The sequence below is a fragment of the Grampus griseus genome (genome assembly GCF_964374135.1).
Source record: "Grampus griseus genome assembly, chromosome: 13".
In the NCBI taxonomy this organism is placed as follows: domain Eukaryota; kingdom Metazoa; phylum Chordata; class Mammalia; order Artiodactyla; family Delphinidae; genus Grampus; species Grampus griseus.
This window is the reverse complement of record NC_139007.1, coordinates 13,804,166-13,818,185: the sequence shown is the minus strand read 5'-3', so window position 1 is coordinate 13,818,185 and position 14,020 is coordinate 13,804,166. Positions and strand designations below refer to the sequence as shown.

At 36.0% G+C, this 14,020-nt stretch overlaps 1 protein-coding gene across 3 annotated transcripts in view; it reads left to right on the top strand.

Annotated features, from left to right (window-relative positions):
- PHIP (PHIP subunit of CUL4-Ring ligase complex) overlaps positions 1 to 14,020 on the top strand; it is a 125,516-nt gene that overhangs the window by 14,640 nt on the left and 96,856 nt on the right. For all 3 annotated transcript variants that reach the window (XM_082668553.1, XM_082668552.1, XM_082668551.1), the window contains exon 6: positions 4 to 102. In XM_082668553.1, coding sequence (XP_082524679.1) covers positions 4 to 102 — 99 coding nt within the window. The remainder of the gene's footprint in view (positions 1 to 3; positions 103 to 14,020) is intronic.

Below are 14,020 nucleotides of genomic sequence, written 5' to 3'. Positions count from 1 at the left end.
TAGGCTGCAAGCATGTTGTGTGGAAAGGATCTGCTCTGGCGGCATTGCATTGTGGAAGACCACCAGAGTCACCAATTAACTATGGTAGCCCACCCAGCATTGGTGAGTTGTTTGAGTTCATTACCAAGTTGATATCCTCTCGGTAAAGAGCTTTTGAAAATAAAAATGTTTTTACTTGCTGCGAAGTCAGAGAATTTCATATTATGTACGTTAGCGTTCAAAGAGGAAAAAGCTCTCAGAATTTTTTTCTTATGATAGTAATCTATAGTGAAGAAGTCATAATAATGTGTAATTATGGATTGTATATATTGTACCTATCTAAGCTAATTAGTTCATTGGTATTTTTACAAAAAATTGTTTATTAAGATGTATATCATTAGGCTGATTTAATGGGCAACTGTTACCATAATACAGATTAGTTGTACTGATGGAAAACAAAAATAGTTTTGTTATTTTTATGAGTAGTCATGTTTTTTTTTTTGGCTTTAAAATTTCAAAGGAGGAAAACTGATGCAGATAGGTCTTCCTCTTGAAATGGCCTCTAGATTCATCCCTTTTACCTCTACAATGAAAAGGCCCGTGTCCTTCCCGAATTACTATAGCATCCTTCAAACTAGTATTGCTTCCGGTGTCTTCTCCCTCTCTCCCTTTCAGGTCATACTGCATAACACTGTAATTTTAATCTTATTTAATATGTCACTCTTCTGCTCAAGGTGGTATATGAGGTAGCTTATGCTATTTTAATGGTGTTGCAGTTCCTCTACCACCAAGTCTATACTTCTGACTTTCAGAGACCTTCATGTTTTAATCATAGCCTCCTCTCCTATCCCTACCCTCCTGCCTAGCCAGAAATGTTATTCTCCCTCTTTCTTCCACCTATCCAAATTATACTTATTTCTTCCTTATCTGGATAATTACAGTCAGTATTACTGTTTTATAATTCATCAGTATTACAGTTTTGTATAACTTTCATTTAATGTTTATATAGAATATCTTTTTCTGTTGTTTTATTTTCAACCCTTTTGTATCCTTTTATTTTCCATATCTTAAAAAATAGCGTAGAAGTTGTTTTTTAAAAATACAATATGACAAATTTTGTGTTTCACCTGGGACATTTTGTCCTTCATATTGCAATTATTGATATATTTGGGTTTAAATCTAACTGTTGCGGGGAAGATGATCTCTTTTTCTCTGGCTGCTTTTAAGATTTTCTGTCTCTCGTTGGTTTTCTGCAGTTTGACTGTGCTGTGTCTTAGTGTCAGTTTTTTCTATTTATCAGGCTTGAGATTTATTAGGCTTCTAGAATCTGTAATGTCTTTTGTTGGCATTGGAAAATTGTCAGCCATTATCTTTTAAAATATCATGTCTGCTTCATTCTCTGTTCTCTCCTCTGGGACTCCAGTTAAACAGATGCTAGACTTTCCCACTTTTTCTTCTCTCTTACCCTCTCTTTTACGATTTACATCTTTTTCTCTGATGCATTCTGGATAGTTTTCTTTAACCTGTTTTCCAAAGGTATGCTATGTTTGTATGGTGGGTAATCATGGATGATGGTTTTTTTTCAACATACAATTGTCCTGGTTAAATAATGATTTCTGTATAGTCTTACTATAACGAACAACTATTAAAACAACAAAGGATTTGAGACACTAGAGTTTATTTTCACTTGGAACATTATGCTAGGAGGTTGAACAGTTTTCTTGAAAGAAGGGGAAGGTAAATTTAATAGGAACTTCCCCTCTAGGGAAAAGTTTATCCTCTTTTTGAAAAAATGCATATAATAAGGGGAATATGTTACGTTGTTCTTTCAACACATTGTCAAGCAGCCCTGTGGTAGGCAATGAAAGTGCAAAAATGGTTGATAGTAAATAACTTCCCTCTTAACATTTGCTATGTGAGTAATTACTCTGTTCTAGTCACTATTCTAACCATTTTCCATTTATTTTCTTTTTTAAAACCTTAAATGGTCTGTAGGTAGGAAATATTCTTACTTTACAGAGAAGGAAATTGAGGCATGAAAAGGTTTGGTGACTTGACCAAGGTTACACATTTAGTGAGTCGTGAAGCCACAGTGACTCCCATCATGCTATGCCTTATTCTCAGTTAGCTAATAGTAACACTTGGCTACTCAAGAAAGTTGGTATTAGTCACTTTTTGGAAAAAGATACCAAATATTTATAAAGTCAGATAAAAAATTTTAGGCCAGGTCATTTATAGTCAGATCAGTAAATATTGCTGACATGGATGTAGGGGATGTAAATATGGCAAAAATATCTTGAGTTTTGTGTCACATCAGAGTGACACAACTGGTATATTGAGGTAATATATTGAGGTAGTAGAATTAATTACCAGGCAGGTAATTGTACCTTTCTGAAAGAGTTTTATTTCATTTTTAAAGTTTATGATAAATTTTCTTCCCATTCAAATTTTCAGGAAAGTGTTCTTTATATTTAAAAAAACACCTGTACTAGAATGCGAGTTTTACCTGCTTTCTTGTTTTATACTCACACATAGTTTTTGACATCTCTAAAGAGAAGCTGGACTAATCAAAACGACTCTACTTATTAATAGTCATAGTTTAGTGTCATGTCTCGTCAGTTCACCTTGGTGACAATCTTGGATGTCCTGTCATTGCTATAAAAGTTTGACTAGATGGTAATGGAAAGAAAAATTCAGTAGGCTTTTTGGCAGAATAGTTTGCCTGCATAGTGATACAGTGTATCGTTTCAAGTTATCACAGAGTATGAGTCAGAAGATTTTTTTTTTTTAATATGAACGTTCGTATCTTATTTTGTTGATTGCTCTGCCATTTCCTGTCTGGCTACCTCTAAAAATTTTCCTTGCTCTTTCCTTGGCCAATGTAGTATTACCAAGGATCAATGTAAATAAGAAAAAAACCTTAGCTTTGTAGTTTTTCATAAAATATGGGTTGAAATGTTTAATGTAGATTCAGATATTTAAGTTTTGATACATTTGGGAAATAGGGTTTTGTTTAACAAACTTTTAATTTTGAAATAAGAAATTAGTTGCTGAAACGTTGCACAAAGAGCTCCTGTATACCCCTTATGCAGTTTTCCCTAATGTTATAGACCTATATTACCTGATATTTCTTAAAACTACTCCACCAACATTGGTACGTTATTATTAACTAAACGCCAGACCTTATTCATATCTCATCACATTTTTCCACTAATTACCTTTTTTTGTTCCAGGATCCAGTCCAGAATACCATACTGCACTTAGGGTTTGCTCAGTTTTTTAAATTGAACTTTTTGCTGTAACTCAGAAGATCATTTAAGTTCAGGGTGATGGTAAATTGGATTTTCCTTTCTTAGATTTTTTTTCCTGTAAGGCCTATATATTCTGTTCCAGTCTTTTGAATCTGTTTTCCATTACCATTGCCATAGCCACATTGTTGGGCCTTGGTACTTTTTGCTTGGAGCTCTACGTCATTCATTCACTTAGCAAGTAAATATTGAGTCCCTACATTATATCTGATACTGGGTTAGATCTGGAGTTGCAGGATAAAGAAGAACATGGGCTCTGCTTTCCTAGAACTTACAGGTTACCTGATCTACTGCCTCCAGTCTTGTTCCTCTACCCTAGGACTTAGCTCTAAACCAGGGTTTCTTAACCTCAGCACTGTTTACATTTTGGGCCACATATTCTTTTTTGTAATCGGCTGTCTTGTGCATTGTAGGATGTTTATCAGCATCCCTGCCTGTATCCATTAAATGCTAGTAGCAATTCCTTTCCTGAAATCTTGACAAGCAAAAATGTCCCCACACATTCCCAAATGACCCTGGGGTAAAATTGCCTCCAGTTGAGAACCACTGCCCTGAACTTTCTAAAATGCAAATGTGATCATGTCATGCCTCCTTTTCCCCAGTGACTTTGAATAGTCTCAACTCTGTAATGTGGCTCACAAAACTGACCTTTTCCCACCTTTTCCTCACCTATACTTTGTGCTATAGCTTTGTATAACTATTGGGCAGTTCTTAAAATCAGCCATTTGTCTTGATCCCTTTCTCTCTGCAATGTCCCTCATTCTATGAACATTTATCTATTCATCCTTTAAAACCTAAATGTAACCAGGTAGGATTAAGTGCTTATACAAATCTCTACTGTAGCTTTTATCACATAGTCATGGCTATTTATTTACCTTTTTTTTCCTACTATACTGTTAGTTTCTGGAGGTTGGAAATTACGTTTTAGTGCTCTGTGTACACCCAACTCCTCAGCATTAGTATTAAATGAAGAGGCAATAGGTAATTGATGTAATTGGTGAACTGCAGTGGGACAAGAAAAGTTCAGAAGTGGTAGGAGGTAAAAAACAGAATAGGTGGTTGGAAGAAGAGAGACTTGGTCCAAGGATAGCTTTGAGGTAAGCAAAACCCCCAGACACTGATTTTTAGGAAATCAAGGTTTATTAGTGAACTGGGTTATCGATTCATTACACTTGGAATATTAAAACCCATACCTGTATAATTTCAAAACCAACTCTTGAGTTTATCTCAGTGCTTTCTTATCCTGTTGTATTTTGTTACCTGTTTATAAATCCTGACTACTTTGTACCTCCTATTATTTGATGTAAATTGTGAAAATTGAACTGGAATTCAGTCTCAGGGCAGGAGAACCAAAGTGGTTGGCTCCTTTCCAGCCCTTTACAACCTCCTTTAATAATGTTTTCGAAAGCAAGAAAACCAAAAGATACTACTAGTCCGTTGTTATCACTAGTTTCAATTTTCTATGGAAGATTTGTGAATGTGTACTTGGCATGGCCACGTTTATTTTCAAAGATACTAACAGATCTCTGGTACTGTCCTTTCTTACATCCTTACCCATATTATGCCTGTTTTCAGATATAGTTTATTCTGTATTTATTTGCCTGTGATAAACAAGCCTACTTCAATAGTAAGTGACATGGTGGGGGGAGAAAATAGGAAAGGAGATACCTAGATACATTAAGTCTGTTTTTAAAGTTAAATGTGGAGATTCATTTAATGCATGTTTATCTTGTGGAAAGGATTGTATTAAATTAAAGCAGTCATTTGCTAATTGCCTTGTTTGCACTTTTCTTAGGTTTACCATGTTAGCAAAGTAAACTTTTTCTCTCTAGATTTTCCAGTTTTCATCTTTTATGTTGTTTTGCCTAGGTACTTCCATATGTTTGTTATTTTACTTGTTGCTTCTGCAGCACGGTTGCAGTCTTGGTGAGTGGAAATAAGGAGTATTAGGGAACCTGCTTCTTAAAAATGTATGCGTGTGAGGAAACAGCTTTGCCTTGAAAAACAGCTTTACTACACAAACATCCAATTAATGCTAAAAAGCCTGTACAGTAGTTCCCCTTTATCCATGGTGGATATGTTCTAAACCCTCCAGTGGTTACATGAAACCTCAGATAGTACCGATCCCTATATATACTATGTTTTTTCCTATACATACATACCTGATAAAGTTTAATTTATAAATTAGACACAGTAAGAGATTAGCAACAATAACTAATGATAAAATAGAACAGTTACAACAATATACAGTTGACCCTTGAACAGTGCAGGGGTTAGGGGCTCTGGCACCTCCATCCCCTGCAATTACGTAATACTATAGTAAATATTTGTTGAAAAAATCCTAATATAAGTGAATCCATGTTGTTCAGTGGTCACCTATAATGTAATGAGTTTTGTGAATGTGGTCTCTCTTTCTCAAAATATCTTATTGTACAAATTTAATGCCTTTTTTTTTTAACCTCAACCAAGCACTTATCACACAGTGTGGCTATAATTTTTGTGGTTTGAAGTGCAACAGCAAAACTAGCACAAATTTCTTTTTCCTTCTTCACGATTTCACGGATAGAATATTGTTACTGTAGATTTTAGCAACCTCAGCATAGGATTTTTTCTTTCTTTCTTTTTTTTTTTTTTTTGCCCATGCCACTTGGGTTTGCAGGATCTTAGCCAGGCCCCGGCAGTGAGAGCACCGAGTCCTAACCACTGGACTGCCAGGGAATTCCAGGATTTTTTTGTTTTTCTTTCCTTACTCACTTGAGAATTTTCACCTTTTCACTTAAAGGAAGCACTTTACAGCTTCTCTTTGGCTTATCCGAATTGCCTGCATTACTACTCTTGCGCTTTAAGCCATTAATAGTAAAATAAGGGATACTTGAACATAAGCACTGCAATACCAGGGACAGTCAATCTGATAGCCCACAGGATCTGATAACTCAAATGGTTACTAAGTGACTAAATGGCCAGGATACTGGGTAAAGGGATGATTACATCCTGGGTAGCATGGACCTGGAGGGTGAAAAGTTTTTCATCATGCTACTCAAAGTGGTGTGCAATTTAAAACTTAGGAATTGTTTATTTCAGGAATTTTCCATTTAATATTTTCAGACCATGATTGACTACAGGTAACTAAAACCATGGAAAGAGAAACCATGAATAAGGGGGGGAGTACTGTACATTAAAAGGAGTTTTAAAGCTTGTCCACATTTCTGGTTTTCTCTGAGGAAAGTAGTTTGAACAAAGGCAGCAAATATTCACTTAAAATTAGGTATGAATCTTGACTGTGTTCAACATGTGTGGCCTTAGGCAAATTGTTTAACTTTTCAGCCTCTCAACCTTCTCATCTGTAAAACGGAGATAATATCTACCATATCCAGTTATTTGGAGGCTTAAATGAGTTAGCAAAGTGAGGCACAAAGCAGGTAACAATAAATGTTACTTTCTGCCCTTTCTTTCTGTAATTATCATTTAGCAAAATGAATTATTTTGCTGATAAAGCTTGAGTACGTTTTTAAAGAGAAGGTTCTTTTCCCTTCTCATTTTCACTGTTATATTTTGCCATATTTCCAATATTGTATTTGACTTAACTCTGCAACTGCTAATTTCTTAACATATCTGGCACTGAGCTAGGATCTGGAGTTGCAGGGTTAATTTTTTACTTATGTGACTATATTTCTTACAAAACTATTAGAAAGATTGTTTTATGTTATTATAAACCTTTGAGCTTCAGCATATAATGTCTAATTTAATATTTGGCATATAATTCAGTAAAGCATAAGATTCTAATAATCTGTGGCCTCTTTCCTGTTCATTTATTCTTTCCCTAATATTTCCTATTCAGTCTTGTTCCTTTTCCTGCCTTCTGCACGATCCATACGTTAATCCTTAGTTAGGTGTTCTACTCATCACTTATTTGAATATATTTTTTTCAATCTGTTATTTTCTCAGTAATCATTTTTTCTTCCAGAACTCATTTTCTTCTGCGATTTTAGTCTTCTGCTTTTCTAGTTATATAGTTTTATAATTTGTGTTGTTCTCTAACAATTTCTGATTTAGCTTTATATGTATATATATATATTTTTTGGGGGGTGGGAGAGGGTCTTGGTTTTTGTTTTTTAATCTGTCCCCTGTATGATACGCATTTATTTACATTTGTTTTCCTGACTACTTTTAGGGTCTGGAGGGTAGAGGTTACATTTTATTGTTCTTTATAGACCCAGCTCATCAGCATTAGTAAAAAATAAAGAGGCAGTATGTAATTGCTGTAATTGATGAACTGGGGTGGAACGAGAAAAGTTAATGACATTCAGGTTTTCACTTGTCACAGGTTTTTGTTTTGTTAACTCTCTTCTCCCTACCCCCTCCCCTGCCCACCTCTTCTTTTCTTTGCTTCCTAAGAACAGGTAGCTGTGAGAGACTACTAAAATGTATTTGCATTTTTGGTTTTTAAGGGAAATAAAGCTAATGTTTATTATGCCAAAATACCAAATATATAAAATAGACATTATTATTTACATTTTTTTCTTTTGCTTAAATTTCTTTTCAAATTATGATTGACCAAAAAAGGGAAGGCACTTTGAAGAATGACAGTTTCCTTGGGTGAGTTTAAATTGTTGCTCTTGTAGCTGTGTTTTATTTTCTTTTGTAAGTCATAAGATGAAATTTCTTTTTAGGTTATAGATGTGATGAGAGGTCTTCTCCCCCTCCCCCCCTCCCCCCTCCCCCCTCCCCCCCTTGTGATGTGTCTGGCAAGTAATTTCAGTAGTAATTAGGAAGCACTGGCCATTGCCTTTTTTAGTTTGCATCATATATTTTTCCAGATTGATTATTGGGTTTGTAAGTGAAGCAAGTTATTATATTTTCTTCATAAAGTCTCTGTTTATTTTGAATTCCTTCAGGGAACCTTTGAAGTTAAGGATTAAACATCTTCCTAGACATCTTGAAAACTGGGAAGTCCATGATTAGGCTGAGTAGATACTTACATAAACAGCAGCAATTTGTTCATCTCCTTAAGGGAGATGTAGGGGAAAAATGATCTCCCACAAAAGTCTTTAAAATAAAAGAAAAACTGTTCAATAAAATTTGCATTTATAACATCTGACGATTTGACTGTTTAAGGACAGTAAATATAGATGTTAGTACATAGTACCTTTGAGTTTACAAAACGTTTTGTTTTATTTGCTTTTCATAGTAACTCTGCAAGATACCCCTACTTTATTAATGAGAAAACTGAAACTTAAGAGAGGTAGTAACTAACTGAGTTATATCCCTGGTTATTTTGTTTCTGATCTTCTTATGCATTGAACTTTATATCACATTTATATAGCACCTTTTTACCTGTTCTGTGAAATTCTTTTTTTTTTTGCGGTACGCGGGCCTCTCACTGTTGTGGTCTCTCCCGTTGCGGAGCATAGGCTCTGGACACGCAGGCTCAGCGGCCATGGCTCACGGGCCCAGCCGCTCCGCGGCATGTGGGACCTTCCCAGACCGGGGCACGAACCCGTGTCCCCTGCATCGGCAGGCGGACTCTCAACCACTGCGCCACCAGGGAAGCCCTGTGAAATTCTTTATCCATTAGTCTTGTTACCACCTGTGTCCATTTGTTGATTTGGGATAGGAGCCTTTTGAATTATGCCCCAGTATAAGAACTCTAGAAACAATAAAACATGGTGTGTTCTCTCAAGTTTATATCTTGCCAGATAAATACTTAAATTTGAGAGAAAATAGTTCCGTGAGAAAACCTTCGTAATCTTGTTGGCGCACTGATTTAAGTTTTTCTAAAATGAAATTTTGTTTTTGGAACCCTCTGATTTCTTTTGTAAAATCACCTTTTGCTTTTAGTTATATACCTTCTGATCTTTTCTTTTTGTAGTCAAGAGATAAAACTGCAGTTATCCCAAAGCAAATCTTTTACTATATTACTCCCACTTCTTTCTCCCTAAAAAACTTCAACTTACTGTCCTCGGGAAATAGCCCAAAATGCCTCGCATAGCTTAGAAAGCACTTTGCAGTCCGCCTTCGACCTTCTTGGTCTCTCCAAGAAGGTCTCTCTTTGACGCTTGCCCCTTTGTGCTCCGTGGGCTTGTCACACCCGACTTCTTTATGTAGCTTGAGTGTTATGCTCTTTGCAGCCTCGGACCATTGCACATGCTCTTCCCTCCACCTAGGTAGAATATTCTCCCCTCCCACCAACATTCTCTGGCTGTTCATTTTTCAGGTCTTAGTTTAAATGTCAGTGTTTTAGAGAAGTCTACCCTGACTCCCTGATATCCTCCTGCCCTATATGTTTAGGACCCTCTGCTGTATATTTCAGGATTTCCCTGTACCTTCTATTTGATGACACTTATCATTGTTATAAGTCCTTGTTTCATGTCTTTCTTCCCTGCTAAACTGCAATCTCCATGATGGTAAGTTCTGTCTTTTCTTTTTCTGTTATATCCTTTAGCTCATACTTGGCCCATGTAGGTGCTCTATAAATGTTCGTTGACTCAAAATTGAATGATTAAAATGTTTGGGGAGAAAAAAACAAAACTAACTTTTTAAAAAATGAATTTGTATTGAAATAACTATTAAAATATTTTAAAATATTTAAAACTGAAAATATTATACCATTGTAGTATTTTCTGTATCATCACACTAGTTTCCAGGAAAGAAATGAGGAGGAAGAATAATACAAATCAAGCAATTGTAAAATTCTAGTAAATTACCATCCTAGTAATTGTAATGTCTGGTTTTTTGTTTGGTTTTTTTTTAGTGCTTATTTTGGTATTTGGTTTATGATATTTTTTGCTTAACTCTTGAAATCATTTTTTCACTTTCTGTATTTTATTTCAGTTACTATTTGAGTTCTCCTTTTCAGACATTATTCTTATTTGTGATACCCGCTAAATCTTAAGAAACACGGTGTCTTTCAAATGGGAGTTACAGCTAAACATTGAATTGAATATGTAGAGATTTGGAGGGCAGCTACTGTGCATACTAATTATTTTAGATACAGTTGTAAAATAAGGAGAGAGGCTCTCTTGGGCGTTATGTCACCCAGGTAATTATTTCCCTTTACTCTTGCATTCTCTCTTGCCTCCCCCCCCCCCCTTATTTTGTGGACAGAAAAGCTAATTACAGGATTTTCCTTCAAATGTTGCAATCCCTTGTACTTTAAAGTTGGGACTTTTTGTTCATTATAGTTACTGTTTCAGCATTTTATTTGTCTTGTTCATATGTTGCTTCCTTACTAGTTACTGGTGTAGTATGATAAAGAGACCAGATGGTGCTGTAGAAATTAACCAACCTGTGTTGAATCATTTCCCAGATTATCTCTGGCCCTCAAATTATGAATATTTGGTTGTAATTTCCTACTAATATCTATATTAGTAACCCCAGAAGAATTATTGTGGCGAACTTTTCAGTTGTGGCTCTAAAGAGAATTAAATGTTAGAAGTTCCTCCTTATACGATTCCTTCCCAAATAAAATTGAACCTAAACTACCTTTGACATCTTTTACTTTAAAAACTTAATGGGAGGGCTTCCCTGGTGGTGCAGTGGTTGAGAGTCTGCCTGCTGATGCAGGGGACATGGGTTCGTGCCCCGGTCCGGGAGGATCCCACATGCCGCGGAGCGGCTAGGCCTGTGAGCCATGGCCGCTGAGCCTGTGCTTCCGGAGCCTGTGCTCTGCAACGGGAGAGGCCACAACAGTGAGAGGCCCGCATACTGCAAAAAAAAAAAAAAAAAACCCGCATACTGCAAAAAAAAAAAAAAAAAAACTTAATGGGAAAGATTTTAGAAACAAAACTTATAAACAAAATTGATGGCCCTTTGTATTTTATGGCTTTCGAATCAGACTAGATGTGAATTCTTTGTAGCATGTCATTCAGTCCATGGTCAAATAGGCAATGGTTATTCTCTGTAGTGTAGTATACTTTCAAATACTTTAATATACTTAGTCTTTTTTTTTTTATGATTAAATGAGTTTGAATTCCTTGCATCTTTATCCCTGGACCTGTTTTTATCAGTCTTGAATTTAAGTTAATCTCCTTAGATAGTTCATATTTTTCATATTGCTCTTTTGACCTCCTCGAGGTAGATTGAGCTATACTTTATTTAATAAAAAATTAATCAGGATGTATATACGCTCAATAGAGAAAACTTGGAAAATAGAACAGCTCAAAAATTAACCAGTCTCACTGGTTGTCTGTTATTAATACTTTTGCATGTTTCCTCTCAGTCTTTTTTTCTAATATTTGTCTACCTAGCCAGCATGGTAAGAGTGCACTCTTTGGAACCAAACAGCCTGAATTCAAACCTGGGCTTCACCTCTGGGAAAGTTACGTTTTGTCCTTCAGTTCTGTTATTGGTAAGGAATATCCCCAGTAAGGAGGTAATAGTAGTAGCCATGTTAAAAGATGTGTGAGGATTAAATGAGAATATATGTAAAGTTCCTTGAACACTGCCTGGCATGTAGTAAAGTACTCAGTAAATATTAGCTATTATTTTCCAGATCTGCTACACATCATAATAGTTTTCCACAGCTTTTTTTTCTCCCCACCACAAGCACAGCAGATAAGACTTCTTTTCTATCAGATTCTTGAAGTCCCAGTAAGAACCTCTCTCTCTAGCTTCAGTCCCTGGTGACTTTTGTCTTCCTTTATATGCATTTTCTCAAGATAGGTGATTCTTGGCTTTAGCATAACTTCTTTTTTAGAAAATTATATAGCTGTTTTTTTGTGATCTGCACGATTGCATCATCTCCTTTTCATTCCAACATTTTTGTGATTCTTTAACAAAAATAAAATGTTACGTAATTTCACGCGTTAGCAAATACCTTATACCACACAATACTTTATTTAATGGAAATCACCAACACCATGTAGAGACAACTTTTTGGACTCATAGTGAATTTGGAAGGTTATTTCTATGAAATTGCCCTCTGAGTGCCTGATCATGGTTATATGTAGCATTATTTTGTTGGGAAAACTAATTATTGTCTAAAGAGGTAAATCATTTTAGAATTTGTTTTCACATGGTCTTGCTTACCTGTTTATCATTATTTTTGTACAGGCATACTTCAGAAATATTACGGGTTGGGTTCTAGACCACCGTGATAAAGTGAATATCACAGTAAAGCAAGTCACACAAATTTTTTGTTTTCCCAATGCATATAAAAGTTATGTTTACTCTGTACTGTAGTCTATTAATTGTGCAATAGCATTATGTCTGAAAAAAAATGTTGACGTCTTAGAAAATAATGCTGTTGGAAAAATGGTGCCAGTAGACTTGCTCAATGCAGGGTTGCCACAAACCTTCAATTTGTAAACAGAAATAAAACGCAGCAGTATCTGCAAAGTGCAATAAAGCAAAGCACAGTAAAATGTTTGTAGTTCACTTTAGTTCTGTAGGTTTCCAAAGTTTGGAGAGCCTTTATTAACACAGATTGTGGAGATTAAAATAAAATCTAAGTACTGATTATCCAGAATCCACTCTTTTTTTTTTTTTTTTTTGCTGGTACGCGGGTCTCTCACTGTTGTGGCCTTCTCCCGTTGTGGAGCGCAGGCTCAGCGGCCATGGCTCTTGGGCCCAGCCGCTCCGCGGCATGTGGGATCTTCCTGGACCGGGGCACGAACCTGCGTCCCCTGCATCGACAGGCGGACCCTCAACCACTGCGCCACCAGGGAAGCCCCATTCTCTTTTGTACTTTAATTTAGGAACTGTTTATATGGTTATTAATTACAAGTTACAACTACTTTTGCATTTTATTTACAGAAACTCTGGGAGCTTTCCAGGTGTTTTCTTTAACCAGAATCAGAGAATAAAATTGGCCAAAATATAGTACAAAAATGAATCTAATAAAATTTTTTTTTAAAAAATTAAAATCTTCTAGTAAAATACTCTGATGTTTCCTATCTGAGTACCCTTTTTTCTGTTATCAGAAAAGGGTCGAGGTTGCACCTTCTGAAATTACATACTCTTTCTTTTTGCCTCCTCATTTGATTCTTCTACTGCCACAAACATTAATTCTCCAGGTTTTGGCGTCTACAGCCACATGCCTCTCCTTGCATTCATTATGCTGCCAGCTGGGCTCTGCTTTCATGTGCTGGCAAAAGTTGTAGGCACTAGTCCTGGGCCCTCCAGTTCTGATTGTTAAGGCGGAACAGCTTTTCTACTGGTCTAGATATTGTATAGCATGTTATGTTGTTCATAAGAGTTAAAACAACAACAGCAAAAAACCCTAACTTGTGCATTTTTGTTAATTCATAGTAATTTTAGTATTTTTTCCCAATTCATCTTTTTTAACAATGACTAATTTTGATCTTGGGTAATTTATTACAGTTGCACCATGTGCCCTTGTCAATTTTTGTTTATTGATTGATTGATTGGCCACGCCATGCGGCTTGTGGGATTTTAGTTCCCCGACCAGGGATTGAACCTGGGCCCTCAGCAGTGAGAGATTGGAGTCCTAATCACTGGGCCACCAGGGAACTCCTCCATTTTTTAAAGTACTTAGCAGGATGGTCTTGGAGGGTATTATGCTAAGTGAAGTAAATCAGAGAAAGACAGATACTGTATGATGTCACTTATATGTGGAATCTAAAATAATTCAACAAACTAGTGAATATAACAAAAAAAAAGTAGACTCACAGATAGAATAAACTAGTGGTTACCAGTGGGGAGAGGGAGGGGGAGGGGCAATGTAGGGGTAAGGAATTAAGAGGTACAAGCTTATGCATAAAGTAAGTTATAGG